At 56.6% G+C, this 14913-nt stretch overlaps 1 protein-coding gene across 1 annotated transcript in view; it reads left to right on the top strand.

Annotated features, from left to right (window-relative positions):
- TNS3 (tensin 3) overlaps positions 1-14913 on the top strand; it is a 169598-nt gene that overhangs the window by 133708 nt on the left and 20977 nt on the right. The window contains exons 19-21 of the mRNA XM_047095317.1: positions 9681-9852; positions 11249-11874; positions 12614-12700. Coding sequence (XP_046951273.1) covers positions 9681-9852; positions 11249-11874; positions 12614-12700 — 885 coding nt within the window. The remainder of the gene's footprint in view (positions 1-9680; positions 9853-11248; positions 11875-12613; positions 12701-14913) is intronic.

Here is a 14913-nt window from a genome sequence, read left to right as displayed (position 1 = left end):
TATCCTGCCATTTCCAAAGAGGCTACGTCGCCCCAAAACGTGCGCCTAGTGCTGTGGGCATGTCCTCCCCGGAAGTTCACATGTTGATGTCAGAATGCAGCTGGATTCGGGGGCAGGGATTTGCAGATGTGACTATGGTGAAAGGAGATGATTAGGGCGGCCCTGGTCCAGTGTGATGGCGTCTTTGTAAGCGGAGGACATCAGGACACAGACATGCAGAGGGACGACCACGTGAGGACACGGGGAGGAGACGGCCGTCCCTGCATCCAGGAGAGGCCTGGGGAGGGACCAGCCCGGCCATGCCTGGATCTCCAACTTTAGCTTCCAGGACCTGAGGAATAGATCGCATTGTGTGAGGAATAGATCGCGGGTACATGTGTGACACCAGGACTCTGACCCAGGGAGTCCGGGTCCAGAAGGAAGAGGAGCATGACGATGGGAATTCAGGAGAAGTTTCTGGAGTCCCCTCCGGCCAACGAGGCACGGGAGTTTCTGGAAGATGTGGCTTCCCGTCAGGTCAGCTGGTGACAGTGCAGACCCTGACCAGTTGTTTTGAGGACCAAGTAAGCCTGCAAAGGGCCCTGCACGTAGGGATTATTGGTAATGTGCTGACACTCTATGAAAACTTGCTTTTTCTAACAAAAATATCTTCTGTGTCTCAGCACACGTTGTGAAGACGTATCAGCTTCACACACTCAGTAATGGCGGGAACCCAGGGAGCCACGCAGTGTTAACTGAGGCTGAGATTTCCAGCACTGACCTAACAGGGTTTGTGGTCTTGCGATCCCATGATCTCAGGGTGATTTACGGGTTTTGCATACTCACTGCTGCCTGGCTGGGGACCTGGTTTTAGGATCTGAGCGGTGATAATCTCCTGAAAATGGCAGGCTTCCGGTTTCTGAAATTGGGACAGAAACCTCCCATTAGCCTGCTGGGGTCCCAGAGGCAGGTCCCCAAATGCCCAGGGGTTCTGGGGCGTAAGCAGCCCATAAGGATGCCTTGGATGTATGTCCATCAGATTTTCCGTGGGAAATGGGGTCTTCCAGTCATGGCAAGAGGCAGGCTTGTGCCACAGGCCCTTTGAACGTGACTGTGAAGTTCTGCAGTACAGTCATGGTGGGAAGAAGGCTCCCACCCACATACTGGTTGAAGGCTCTTAAGGGTCCATATGTTAGCAGTCTTTGCCGGGCTGAAGTGACCTTTCCTTAGACGTCCCGTGGCAGCGTTTCACATGAAACCCACGTGCATTTCTAGCGGAAAGCCGATTGCTGGAATTGTGCCCGAAGGAAGAAAACATCAAGAATTTTTGTCCTGTGGCCTGGCCCCGTTGTGGGGCTGGAATTGTTCGGGGAACTTGGGACTTGTAACCAAACGGGGGTCACGAGGACGGGCATCTTCACCGACAGACCTGGGCGTCGTCTGTGGGGTCCGTGTCTGCTGCTGGCCTCCGTCTGCATGTAAATCCCGGGACACAGGCTGTGGTGACCACACTCCCTGTCTCTCCTCGGCTGACCCGCCAGCAGGTGCATAGGCTCCCCTCTGCCTGGAAAGCACTTTCTCTGGGCTCTGGCCTCCGCACAAGGAAGGCTTCCCTGAGGGAGGTCCAGTGCCTCCTTCTCCCTGGCACCCTGTCCCCCGGGTAGCCCGACGCCATCTGCCGTGTGCATTCCAGTCTGCCTTGATTCCTACCCAGTGGACAGCAGCTTCAAGATCTCCTATCACCGGGGCCGCTGCAAGTGACCGGTCCCCACCACGTAACTGGCTGACAGAACACGGGAGAAAGACGTGGGGCTACTCACAGGAGCCAGAGGGCTGAGCACACACGTACCCACCCTTGGATGAAGGATAAACAAAACGTGGCCCGTCCAGCAGTGAAATATCATCAGCCTAAGAAGGAAGGACATTTTCGTACATGCTGCCACACGGATGACCCTTGAGGACAGAAGCCAGACACAGAAGCACGCATACTGGATGATTCCACTTGGGCAAGGTCCTGCGAGGGGTCCCGTCCGGGGAGGAGGAAGGTGGGTGCGGGGCTGGGGGAGGGGTGGGGAGGAGTGTCTAACAGGGACAGAGCTTTGGTTTGGGAGGATGGCAGTGCTGAGGCGCACGGCGTGGGCGTCCTGGGTGCTGCTGAACTGCACACCACAGGTGGTTAAGATCGTGAAGTTTGTGTGTCCTTTACCACGTTCTTTCTTGGAAAGGGAGATGTCAGTGAGCCGCAGAGGAAGGTTCTAGCCTTGGGGTTTTGGTCACGACGCCTCACCCCTGCCTGCTTCTCCGCTCTGTGTGCAGCTTCCTGCGTCCAGGCTCCGGGTGGTCTCGGTATCCCCAGGACCCCCGGCCCCGATGCCGTTCTTTGCCGAGCCCTGCGGACGGAAGCAGTTTGTCCTCCTGGGCGCACACACCAAAGCCCAATTTTGTGGGTTGCCACGGGGCCCCGTGAGCGCCTGAGAGACTGGCCTCACGTGGTGCATCGCACGGGTAGCAAATGCTTTGGAAACTCTCCCCGTTTCCACATTAGAATTCCCGGCACCACCCCAGCTAACTAGGGGGAAGTGTGTTTTCCTGCCAGCGTGTTTGAATCAGAACCTCTGAATGGAAAAGAGACATCCTCAAAGAGGCTGGAAAACACAGGGTCCCGACTGCAACGGGCTGTTTGAGCTGTGTGCGCAGGTTCTCAGTTCTCCCGGCTGGGGGAGGCCTGCAGATGTTTCTGGAGGGGGTACCTCCCACTTGGAGGAGGGCATCACGGCGGGGTCAGCCGTCTGCACCCAGACAGGAGCCTTGACCCTGGCGTCGGCCGGGCACTTCTGAGTCTGTCGGGGGAACGAGAACGTCGGTCCTTCTAGAAGAGGGAACCAGTTCACCCCCGGGGGGGGGGGCATTCCGGCTACGCACGGAAAATGCTGACCTTAGCCGTAGAACACATTCACGGTCAGAGATTTTGACCCGAAGATGCACGAAGGGAAAAGCTCAGGACCGAGAAAGTACGTGTCCGTCCACGCGGAGGTCATCCGCCATTTCCTTCTGTGGGGCTACGGGTACGCGGCTTTGATTTTCATCCAGAAACACACACGGAGGCCTTGGCTGTTCCAGCCTTTCAGGGGTTTTCCCTACTTAATTCTCCTTCTATCTGGTTGCTTGGCTGTCCTTCCTTTGCTTTCCAGAAGCTCGGCTTAATGGCCTGCTGTTCGTAGACAAATAACAGAAGCGTGCTAAGATAAGGACTTCCTTTTAAAAAAAAAATCACTTCTACCCAGCTTCCCATGCAAAGTCATGCTTTTTAAAAATAACACTTTAAATTTAGAGCTGAACAGACCCGAGAAGACATCTGAGCTGCTGTTCACGGGTGGGATTCTGCAGATGGAGTGCCAGAGGCTGGGAGTGCGGCCAGCGGTCCGTGACTTGTGGCCAAGAGCCCAGGTCCAGAACCTCAGGGGGTGTGGGCAGCCCCGGCAGCCCCAACCTTCACACCTGGAGATACAGGGACAGAGACGAAAAATGTGTTCATACTACTCGTGCAGAAATCTCTCTGATGGTCCACAGTTAACTCCGTAGTCCCCGGGTGTGAGCAGGAGGGCAGGGTGTTGGGGGGACGTGGTGACAGATGGATGATGGTGGAGGCTGGATCGATCGATGATGGATCGACCATACGAATGTACAGCCTCACACTCACTTCCAGAGGGGTGACCGAGAATATGCCTGTTTCTCACGGCCTGAGGCTCAGTCAGGTGGTCAAATAGCAAAACTCCTCTTTCTTCCCCGGGATAGGTGAGTATCCTCTTGACATCCCCCCTGCTAAATTTATTTCACGTTTCCTTAAAGGCCATGTGGAAGTGTAGCTGCAGTTTGTAATTAACAGTCACTGACGCACGAGTCAATCGTTGTTGTGCTTTGTAAGAGTCTTCACGCACAGGAAGGCAGGGAGGCGTGACTTTGTGTTGATGTCCTGCACCCCGACTTGTGCAGCACATTGTGGTCCCTGCGCCTAAGGTGGGGGCCACGTCCCAGCACGCATAGACCTGGGTCTGGCCGGCTCGGGCTGGGCGGGCAGCGAGCATGCGGGGCCCCCTTCTTCCTGGAAACTTTTCCTGTGCTGAGAATCGCGGCCAGCGGGGAGCAGATGTTATCCAGCTTCCCACGGAACCTCCTGCAGCGGCCCCAGCGGGGCCTAAAAATAGACCTTTTGGAAAAAAGCCCACGACCCTCTGTCACCCCTGTTCTGGGTAAAGGAAGTGCAGGAAGGGGAAGCTGAGGGGAGCCTGGTCCCGGAAGGTCCTGGAAGGTCTGGGAGCCCCAGAGGGAGGGGCGCCAGGACAGCAGCTAGCCCAGGGAACCAGGAAGCCAGGGGCCTGGTTTCCAAACACTGATGGAATTGTGCCTCCTCCTGGGGTGTCAGCAGGAAAGGGGAAATGTGAGACTATGTCAGGAGAAACACAAACATGGCTTTGCCTGGAGGATGCTGGGGACGTGAAAGAGGCACGTGTCGGGGCCTCCGGGGCCCTCACGTGTCACCGGCCAGGCAGCTCCCTCGCGGGCGGGACGCCTCACCAGCTCCTGACCATCCTCACTGCACCCCTGGGCCTCCGTCCGGACCCAGACTGAGAATGCAGAAGCCAACGGCCTGGAATAGGCGGCCGGGCCCAGGGACAGTCCTTTCAAAACGTCACCGTAACTGCTAACAGCAGAGGTTCAAGGTGAACACTGTCAGCCACACGTGTTCCACCTGCCCTCCCCGCGTGCGCTTCCTGGAAGGTGGTGGGTCCACGAGGCGGGTTTGTGTCTATGGGCCAACTCCCAGACCTGGTGTGCTTGTTTTTGGTTCAGGTTTCCAGTGTCTTCTCCAGCCCCGTGGGGTTCCTGTGTCACACTCTCTGGATGTCCCACAGGGACGGGCCTGCGCCCCGCACCTCTGAGGATGGAGATCATGCCCTTTCTCCTCGAGGCCCCACTCCTGCTGGGTGGGTGGGGGGCCCTGCAGCCCCGTGGGGCCACCTTCAGCTGCGTGCATGCATCTCTGAGCACACAGGAGGGCCCGGCTCTGTGGCAAATGTGGCCGGGAAGCCAGTGTCCCCACGCTGAGGTCCTTGGCTGTCCCTTCTCCAGATTGAGGGTTAATTAAGCTCTGTGGCCCGGGGCAGGGAACAAAACCCAGCCACTGCCCAGAGTTGGTGCTGAGTTGTGAACAAAGCCACTTTCATGGGGAGCGCTGAGCTTGCTATTTTCCGGAACCGGGGATGGGGTGACGGGAACAAAGCAGGATCTCATCTCCCTCCTGCCTCGGTCCCGGGGGTGCCGATCTCAGGCGCCACGCGGCTGTGGCGTGGGATTCCTGAGGCTGCTGTGGCACGGCAACACTAGAGTGTGTGCCCCTGTGGCTGCAGCGGGACCACCGAGAGCACCGTTGGTGACGGAGTCACCTGCCGGGGGGTAGGTGCTGTGCACGCTCTTGTGTGGCCCGCCAGGCTCCAGCCACCCTCATGCGGGCATGTTGGCCTTTACCGATAAGCAGGTCTTCTGACTCCAGAGTTGGGTGCTTGCTCCTTGGCCGGGCCTGGGGTGATCAGGACCACCACCCTGAGTCCTCAGGCCATCCCCCGGGGCTGTTTCCACATCCTGCCCTGGACTTTTTCCTTTAACTTCGGAGCCACCCCTACCTCATTCATTACTTCATAGCAGGTGTGAGACACGTTGGCGCAGGGGTGGGGGCCCGGCAAGGGGCAGTGGGGTTGCCCTGCCCTGTGCACACAAAGCCCGCAGAAGGTGCACAGCACTCCCATAGTGTCCATTTTACCGGAATCCCGCATCCTTCCCGGCTCCCATCAAACATGCTTCCTCCAGGAAGCCCTCCAGCTCCCGCAGACAGAAGCAGTCCCTCCCACAAGTGCCTCTGTGGATGCAGGAGTGCCAGTCCTCAGGGACTTACAGTGTGGTTTGTACAAGTACAGCGTTAGTGGGGAGCCTGGGGGACTCTGTCGGTAAGTGTCTGACTCTTGGTTTTGGCTCAGGTCACGACCTCACAGTTGGTGCGTTCAAGCCCCATGTCAGGCTCTGTGCTGGTAGTGGGGAGCCTGCTTGGGATCCTCTCTCCCTCTCTCTCTGCCCCCTCCCCTGCTTGTGCTCTCTTTGTCTCTCTCACAAATAAATAAATGAACTTAAAAAAAAAATACATTAGCGCTGGGCTTCTCTGTAGAGAAAAGTGTACTGAGTGCGTAAAAACCACTGAAATCGGTTCCTCCGTTTCCCCCTTCCCAGGATTGCACAAGGTGCTATGTTTCGACGTTTGTCACTGATTTTAATAAGTTTGACTACTAAGTGAAAATGTGTAGTTTTGTTTTTACTTATCTTGGTTAGATTCCATGGATTGCTTTCTAAATTTTTTTTAATGTTTATTTAATTTTGAGAGAGAGAGAGCGAGCGCGCGCGCGTGCGTGAGCGAACACAAGCAGGGGAGGGGCAGAGAGAGAGGGAGACACAGAATCCGAAACAGGCTCCAGTCTCCGAGCCGTCAGCACAGAGCCCGATGTGGGGCTCGAACTCACAAACCGCAGGAGTTCGTGACCTGAACCAAAGTCAGACGCTTAAACTGACTGAGCCACTCAGGTGCCCCGACACTGGATTATTCTTAATGCACTCCAGGTTTTTTGTGAAATTCTCTTACATTTTCTGAAACAATTTCCATTTAATTAAAGCGTGTATGCCTTTTAACTCCGACATATGTATAGCTGTGAGTGTTCTCTCTCTCTTTCTCTTTGTCTTTGTTTTAAATTTCTTTGTCTGTTACCTGGCTCACCTGATTGGTTTTTTTATTTTTTTAATTTTTTTTTGATGTTTATTTTTGAGAGAGAGAGAGACAGACAATGCAAGTCGGGGAGTGGTAGAGAGCGGGGGAGACACAGAATTTGAAGCAGGCTCCAGGCTCTGAGCTGTCAGCACAGAGCCCAACGCGGGGCTTCAACTCACGAACTGCGAGGTCATGACCTGAGTTGAAGTTGGATGTTTAACCGACTGAGCCACCCAGATGCTCCCTGATCGGTTTTTTAAATTAAATATTTGAATTGTGTCCAGAAATTATAGATCGATGATAGATAGATAGATAGATGGATGGACGGATGGATAGAGGGTGGATGGACAGATGGTTAGGTAGCTGGATAGAAGGATGGATGGAAGGTTAGGTAGCTGGATGGATGGATGGATGATGGATGGTTAGATAGGTAGATGGATAGATGATGGTTGGATAGGTAGGTAGATGACTGGCCGACTGGCTGGATGGTTAGGTTAGATAGGTGGATGGATGGATGGATGGATGGATGGATGGATGGATGGATGGTTGGATAGGCAGATGGATGGATGGATTGATGGATAGGTGGATGAATGGATGATGAATGGACAGATGCATGATGGGGTGGATGGATGATACGTGGTTAGACAGGTGGGTGGGTAGATAGATGGAAAGATGGATGGATCAATCAGTCGATGAATAAACAGGCAGGCTGTGGAGGGTGGTGTATCTCCAGAGAGGGAGATTTTCTCCAGGCAGACATTTAGGTCCAGGTGGGCCTGATCTGTTTCTGGTGCTGGTGTTCCCATGACGTGGCCCTCTGGGGCCTCACCTGGAATCCCTGTTGGCAAGGGCCTCTCTTCCTGGGTAAGTGCCTAGAGCCCCACCGTGAAACTGCCCAAACCCCTGCTTGTTTTGTGGCTTCCCAGCTGCTACCTCAGCCTTGGTGACCAGGCATCGGGCTCACTTCAAGTCCCAGCTGCCCAAGTGGCTCAGAACCTCACTTTTTCTCTCTCTAGATCAGTGGGACTTCCACAGCCCTGACCACAGACTTGGGTCCAGCCTATATTCCACGTGCTTCAAAGGGGTCTGTGGCCAGGATGCATTACCCGCCCTAATGCCATCCCCTTCCTGGAAATGAGTCATAGGAGTGATCTGGAATTTTTAAAGACTTTACTATGCTTTTATCAACTCTCGTTATTTTTTTTTAACTTATATGTTTTGAGAGAGAGAGAGAGGGAGAGAGAGAGAGAGACTGGGAGTGCACACAAGCAGGGGTGGGGGCAGAGGGAGAGCGAGAGAATCTTAAGCAGGCTCCATGCTCAGTGCAGAGCCCAATGGGAGTCTCAGTCCCACAACTGTGATCCAGATTTGGACTCCTAACCAACCGAGCCCCCCGGGTGCCCCAAGTCTCCCTTGTTCTAAAGCAGAAAGCAAAATAACCTGTATTTCTTACAATGTTATTTTATTGACCATGGTCGATTTTTTAAGAAGCTGAGTTTACAAAAAAAGGCAAGTGGGGCATCTGGGTGGCTCAGTCGGTTGAGTGTCCAGCTTCAGCTCAGGTCATGATCTCCCAGCTGGTGGGTTCAAGCTCTGCGTCAGGCTCTGTGCTGACAGTGTGGAACCTGCTTGGGATAGTCTCTCCCTCTCTCTCTTTCTGCCTCTACCCTCTCACTCTTTCTCAAAAATAAATATCGAAAAAGGCAAGATTGTACAAATATCCAGAAATAATGGAGATGCCGGGCCATAACCAGATGGGCATTTTGTCCGTGAAAATGTATGAAATTCCAGGGAGGTGTTGGCTTGGTGTTAAACAGCAGGTTTCCATGGCACTCAGTTTCTCACTCCCTGATTGACAGGGTCCGGGCCGGGGTCTCTGCATCTTGCTGGGGTGGGGACACCAGCCATCAGGGCTGTGCTGGAGGTGGGACGTGTGCTAGGAAGCTCGAAGCCCAGGGTGTGGACTAAGATACCAACTCGGGACACATGGAGTTGTCCCAACTCGGGACACATGGACCCATGCAGCCACAGGGCCTGCACTTTGTGGAAAGTGTCTCTTCTGTGGAGTCTCTTCTGCTGTTTCGCAGAGAGAAGGCCTTGCCCTTCCTTCCTTCCTTCCTTCCTTCCTTCCTTCCTTCCTTCCTTCCTTCCTTCCATGTTTATTGTTGAGAGAGGGAAAGAGACAAGAGTGTGAGCAGGGGAGGGGCAGAGAGAGAGGGATACACAGAATCGGAAGCAGGCTCCAGGCTTTGAGCTGTCAGCGCAGAGCCTGGCTCGATCTCATGAACTGTAAGATCATGACCTGAACCGAAGTCGGATGCTTAACCGACTGAGCCACCCAGGCACCCCTGACTTTTATTTCAATGTTTATTAATTTTTGAGAGAGAGAGAGAGACAGCATGAGTGGGGAAGGGGCAGAGAGAGAGGGAGACACAGAATCCCAAGTAGGCTCCAGGCTCCGAGCTGTCAGCACAGAGCCCAATGGCAGGGCTCGAACCGACAAACTGTGAGATCATGACCTGAGCCGAAGTTGGATGCTCAACTGACTGAGCCCCCCAGGTGCCCTCTGAAGCCCCTTTCTAAAGTGACAGCCAGCCGGCTTCATCATCACGGTCGGTCTGTCTGTGTAAAGTTGCCTGCAGGATGTTGATGACGTGTGCAAGGCAGAACAAAGCTTTGCACGAAGCTCGTCAGCTCACCGTAGCGTGGGGAAGTTGGGCGCATGTTCCGTCCGTGTCTTGCATTTGGGGAGTGCACCAGACCAGAGTGACCCCTGCTTAGTGGCTTTGGGCCCCTCCCCTGCAGCACAGATTTTCAGAAGCCATTTCACCCCTTCTGGAAGAATAGTGACCAGGCCTGTAAGCACATCTCCACTCTGGTTTTCTCGCTGCAGAACCTCGAGGCTGCCCTGAGATCCCGCATCGTGCTGTGGGGATGTCCGAGAGCCCCGTCGGGCCCAAAGCCGCGACGCTCCGGGCTGACATGCCGGCCGCGCCCTCCTCCTTCCAGCGGGCGTTCACGTCCAGCACCACCTCCAGCAGCAGCCCCGGCCAGCGGCGCGAGAGGTAGGGAAACGGGCCCTTGCGCTTAGCGGAGCCGCCCTTGCAGATGGAACAGGCCACGGAGGGGAGGGCGGAGGGCCTGGCCTGCAGCCCACACGCGGCTGCTCTGTGCGCTGAGAACCGTCGTCGCTCTTGAGAAGTGTAATCACAGATAGACACTCCTGAGAGCGTCCCCCCACTGTTGACGGGCCACGTGCTCAGGGAACCCACTGGTAGGTGGACTCTGGGGACAGTGGCCAGTTCAGGACCGGCACCTGTGACAGCGTGCCCTGAGCCAAGCCTGGAGCAGGGGTGCTTGGGCTTGGTCTCCCTCGGCGGCCAGGATGGCGGTGCTCTTGGGGACATGGAGTTTGTCCCGGTGTTCGGGAAAGCCCAGCGACACCCCCTTGGTGGATTGCGAGAGCAGGAGGGGCACACAGAGGGAGAGAGGTCACGTCGGTGCTTTGTGGGGGCCGGCCCTTGAGCCACTGCATGTGCCCTGACCAGGAACGGTTCCTTGGTGTTTCCCTAGGACACGTCATGCCCCGGCTCTTGATTCTGCCTCCTTCCTCTCTTTTTTTTTTTTTTTTTTTTAAGTTTACTTATTTATTTTGAGAGAGAGAGAACAGGGGAGGGGCAGAGAGAGAGAGAATCCCAAGCATCAGTGCAGAGCCCAATGTGGGGCTCAAACTCACAAACTGTGAGATCATGACCTGAGCCGAATCAAGAGTCAGACGTTTAACTGACTGAGTCACCCAGGCGTCCGGTTCTTCTTCTTCAAACCAGGGTCAGGGTCTCATCTGAGGACTTGGTGTGATGCCTGGGGCAGTAAGTGTTTGCTAGGGAGTGTGTGTGATATGCTGGCTGGGAGCTGACTTTCTGGAGTTCCAGAAATTTGGAATTTCTGATTCCCTCCATCCTGGAATTTCTGGCTTCGGGTAGGGTGACTTCTCATATTACTACTGGGCTCCTTTAATCAGCTGGTTAGGGGAAACTGAGTCAGGTGCCCTGGCTAGCTATCAGGGGAGGGGGAAGAAGAAAATGGGGAGCGTGGTTTGTGCCTGGGGAAGCCATTCTGCCAGAAGCCGCACACAGTGAACTGCGTGGCCGACGTGCATGCAGGGCAGGCACAGACTGCCAGCTGGACACGGGGCTGAGAGGCTTCAGAGCCGGAGACCTGGGTTTTGTCTTGAGCAGAAAGGCCTTGGCCGAGTGAGGAGGGAGGAGGCAGGGAAGGTGTGATCGGGTGCGAGGGGCTGAGCATCTTGGGGTGAGCGGCGAAGAGGGAAGGGCGGGTCTGACTGCTGACATTTTGGGGGAGCCTCAGCACCGGTTTCCCGTCTGTCTTCGCCGCCTGGGGGACCCCTGCTGATCTCCGGGCGCCTCCTAGAGTGTTCTGATTGCTCTGTCTTTCCAACAGCCCTCCATCCGCCGAGCTCCCATGGGTGGAGAGCAGCCCCAAAGCCTCGCTGGCCCTGTTGGGGAGCGGCCGGCCGGCAGGAAGCGTCCTGGGCTCCGGCGAGTTCCCTGGCTCCAGCCTCGGCCCCGACAGCCCCGGGCGGCCCCACCTCCCACCCGCCGAGCTCCAGGCCCCTTTCCACAACCACCAGCTGTCCCTGGCGGAGCCACCTGAAGCTCTGGGCCCCCCAAGTGGCCAGGCCTTCCTGGGCTTCGGCACAGCCCCCGTGGGGAGCTGCCTTGCCCCTGGGGACGACCCCGGGGCCTTGCTGGTCCATTCCCACGGAACACCCCAGGCCCCCAGCACCCCGCGGACGGCAGCAGCGGCCGGTGACAGCGGCTTCCTGTCCTCCAGTTTTCTCACGGTGACGCCGGGCCACAGCGGCCACCACAGTCCGCTGACCCTGCCTGGGCAGCCGCCCCTACCCGAGAAGAAGCGAGCCTCGGAGGGGGACCGGTCTTTGGGCTCAGCCTCCCCTTCATCCAGCGGCTTCTCCAGCCCCCACAGTGGGAGTTCCATGAGCATCCCATTCCCCAACATCCTCCCGGATTTCCCCAAGGCGTTGGAGCCAGTGGCACCCAGCCCAGGTAGGCACGTCTCCGCCGGTGGGAGCCCCGTGTGCGCTCGCTCAGCGAGGAGGGGGCCCTGGGATGTCCGGGCAGCGCCTTAAGAGCGGAGCCCAGAGCCGTCCAGTGGGGTCTCTGTTCCCTCTGCTTCTGTGCTGACCCACGGTGGGTTCTGTTTCTCCTGCCACTGGGAATCCTTGTTCTCCGAAAATTTTTCTTTTTGTTGTTGTTTCTATTTTGAGAGAGAGAGAGCAGGGGAGGGGCAGAGAGAGAGGGAGAGAGAGAATCCCAAGCAGGCTCCGAGCTGCCAGCACAGAGCCCGATGCCGGGCTCGAACCCACAAACTGTGAGATCATGACCTGAGCTGAAATCAAGAGGTGGACATTTAACTGACTGAGCCACCCAGGCGCCCCCTACCCCCTTTCTTTTTCGAATTCAGTGAACTTCTTCAAAATTTAACTATGAAATGTTTCAAATGTGTAAGAATAAGATACTGACACCATTAAGCAGCACCCAGCCACTCCGTCTGCCTGTCTGTCCTGCTCCCCGGGGCCGGCCACCGTGTCGCCCCAAGTCTGCGCTGGTCAGGAAGCCCTGCTCCCTGACGCGCACCAGCCGGCTCCCGCGTAGTTAAATACGGCGCTCTTTCCCAGGACACCCCATCCTTGCCCCGCATTGGACTTTGAACGTTTGGTTTCATGAGACGTGAGCGGTTGCCATAAACCCTCCGCAGTGACCGGTTTTACATTCTGTTTTGCAGATAATGCGGGTGATAAACATGTGTCCGTGAACTTTGTCCAAGACACATCCAAATTCTGGTACAAGGCGGATATCTCCCGAGAGCAAGGTGCGTGGGCAGGATAGGACCCCGGGGTGGGAACGTCCGGGGCTCGTGGCCTTGAGCAAGGCCTGCCCTTTATCACTTACCTCTGCAGAAAATGCACCTTTAGGTTTTTACAGCAGAGGCTCAGTCCTAATGAGGGAGCTGGGCAGACGTGAGCGCTGCCCGTGAGCATGGCGGCATGCCCGTGTGCTTTCTGGTGGCTCTGCCAGCTGCCATTGGCAGCGATGACTGCAGATGGTCACAGGCAGAGATGTTCCCGGTGTCCCCGTCCAGGCCCTGAGCCTCGGGGGAAGGAGGAAGGCCGGAAGTCTCCCCAACACCCTGGCCTCTGTGCACGTGCATTTGTCCACAGCGGAAAGACAGGCAATCAGGGGGCCCGTGGTGGGCATCCCCACCTGCCTCACACACATGCCACACGGTGTGTGCCTGTGGTCCTGCCCCGCGGCAGCTAGGAAAATTCCAAGTCGTTGGTGTTTTTGAGCAGCTAAGTCACGTATCACTTCTTCCTGGAAGATTCACAGGAGTGGTGTCCAGGAGGGGGGCGGCCAGCTGGGGAAGAGGTGGGGGCGGCCCCTGGGGTGAGCAGCTGTCATCCTGACGCAGGCTTGGTGGGGTCGCTGGAGGCAGGGATGTGGCTGCACGTGCACTGTCTGAGCCGAATCCCGGGGGCCGAGCCGGGACAGCGTGCCTCAGAGCAGAGAGGAGGGATGAAGGGCAGGTCCTCACGCAGCCCACATGGGGGACAGTTTCTGCACAAAGTCCTCAGGCCTTGTCCTGAAGATTAGTTCTCACAACTGCCTGGAGAGAAACAGTTAAGTGGCTGGAAAACGGCACTGTTCAACTTTCTCGTTGGAATTCTTGTATTCAGTTAAGTGGATCATAAACATGGTAAGAATGTGCCTTTCTTCCCACGAGCTCAACGAACCTATTGTCACGTTGCATGGGGGGAGCCTGCGGCCTGGGGGGACCTCCGAGTTCCTGAATTGGCCTTTGTGGCCGTGCTGCGTGGCTGAGCGCCACATTCTTGTCCCCTCCCTGCTCGTGGTGCAAGAACCCCCATGACTGAGGCCATGAACCCCAGTGCTAAGTGCCTGGTCCAGTGGGACGGTCTGAAAAGGGCCTGTCACGCACTGTGTTCTAGAAGATTCTGTGTGGAGTTCCTTTTCCGCTGGTGCAGCCTCCAGCCTGGGATGGTGGGTGGGTGGGCTTTCTGAGGAGCCGGGGCTCCCCCTAGAGGCAGGTGGTCCCGTAGGACACAAGTGGCAGGGCCCTGCCTTGGAAGGTTCTGGAGAGGTTGGGCATGGGGGGGCGCCTGGTAGGCATGCAGGGGTGGTCCTCTGTGCCACACGTGTGCAAGTGTTTCTCTGCTGGGACCTCATGTTGAAATAGTTCACATGTGCGCTGGGCATGGAGTTTCCCGGTTGAGCCACACAGAGCACAACTTCTCCGTGTTCTCTGTGTTTTGTGTAGAGGTCACCCCCCCAACCCCCGACTAACGTTCCCTGGAGCACCCACCTTCTGCAGATGGCAGAAAGCTGCCTGTGGGTTTAGTTTGGTCTGGTTTGCTTTGTGTTTTAACTGTGGGGATGTGCCTCTTTGGGGACAAGACTGGTCACATACGCCCGTGTCCAGGTCGGTGCCTTGGGAGTTTTTTAACCTGCACGTAGAAGTTACGCAGGGTAAACGGGGCCTCCAGGTGAGGTAGATACGAGATGCAGCTGTTCCGGCAGGATGCACTGGGCCCCCGTGCTCTGGCTTTGAAAGCACTGGTTTCGCGAGACAGTGAGGACACGGCCACTTCCGAGGGGAGCGTGAGGCCCGCTCTGGGCAGGGCCTTGTGCCGCGTCCAGGATGTGTCCTGGCTCATTCTGTTTCAGAACAGGGTCTGACCTTGTCCTCGAGCCCCGCCCCCCCCTCCTCCGCAGAGCAGACCCAGCCTCCCCTGTGCCCTTGAGGCTGGGGCGCCTCTGGCCGCCACAGCCAGGGAAGATCGCGGCGTTAAAAGGGAAAGAAAAAGCTCTGTGAGGTAGATCACAGTTGAAAATAGGTCATTCTCTAAGGATCATTTCCTCCCGCTTCCACGGTCAGCCCCCAGATGTAGAAACACTCCAGGAGCAGAAGCCTGCTGGTGTCGGTGGCCGGGTCCTGGTGCCCCAGCACGCCCACCTGCCCTGCAGCCCCGAGCCCGTGTAGACGGTCGGGCGGCAGGGGCGAAG

The sequence above is a fragment of the Lynx rufus genome, unplaced genomic scaffold, assembly GCF_022079265.1.
Source record: "Lynx rufus isolate CCGP_SWC_20201006 ecotype Redwood Valley unplaced genomic scaffold, mLynRuf1.p SCAF_4, whole genome shotgun sequence".
In the NCBI taxonomy this organism is placed as follows: Eukaryota; Metazoa; Chordata; class Mammalia; order Carnivora; family Felidae; genus Lynx; species Lynx rufus.
The sequence above is the reverse complement of the archived record's forward strand: the minus strand, read 5'-3'. Positions and strand labels throughout refer to the sequence as shown.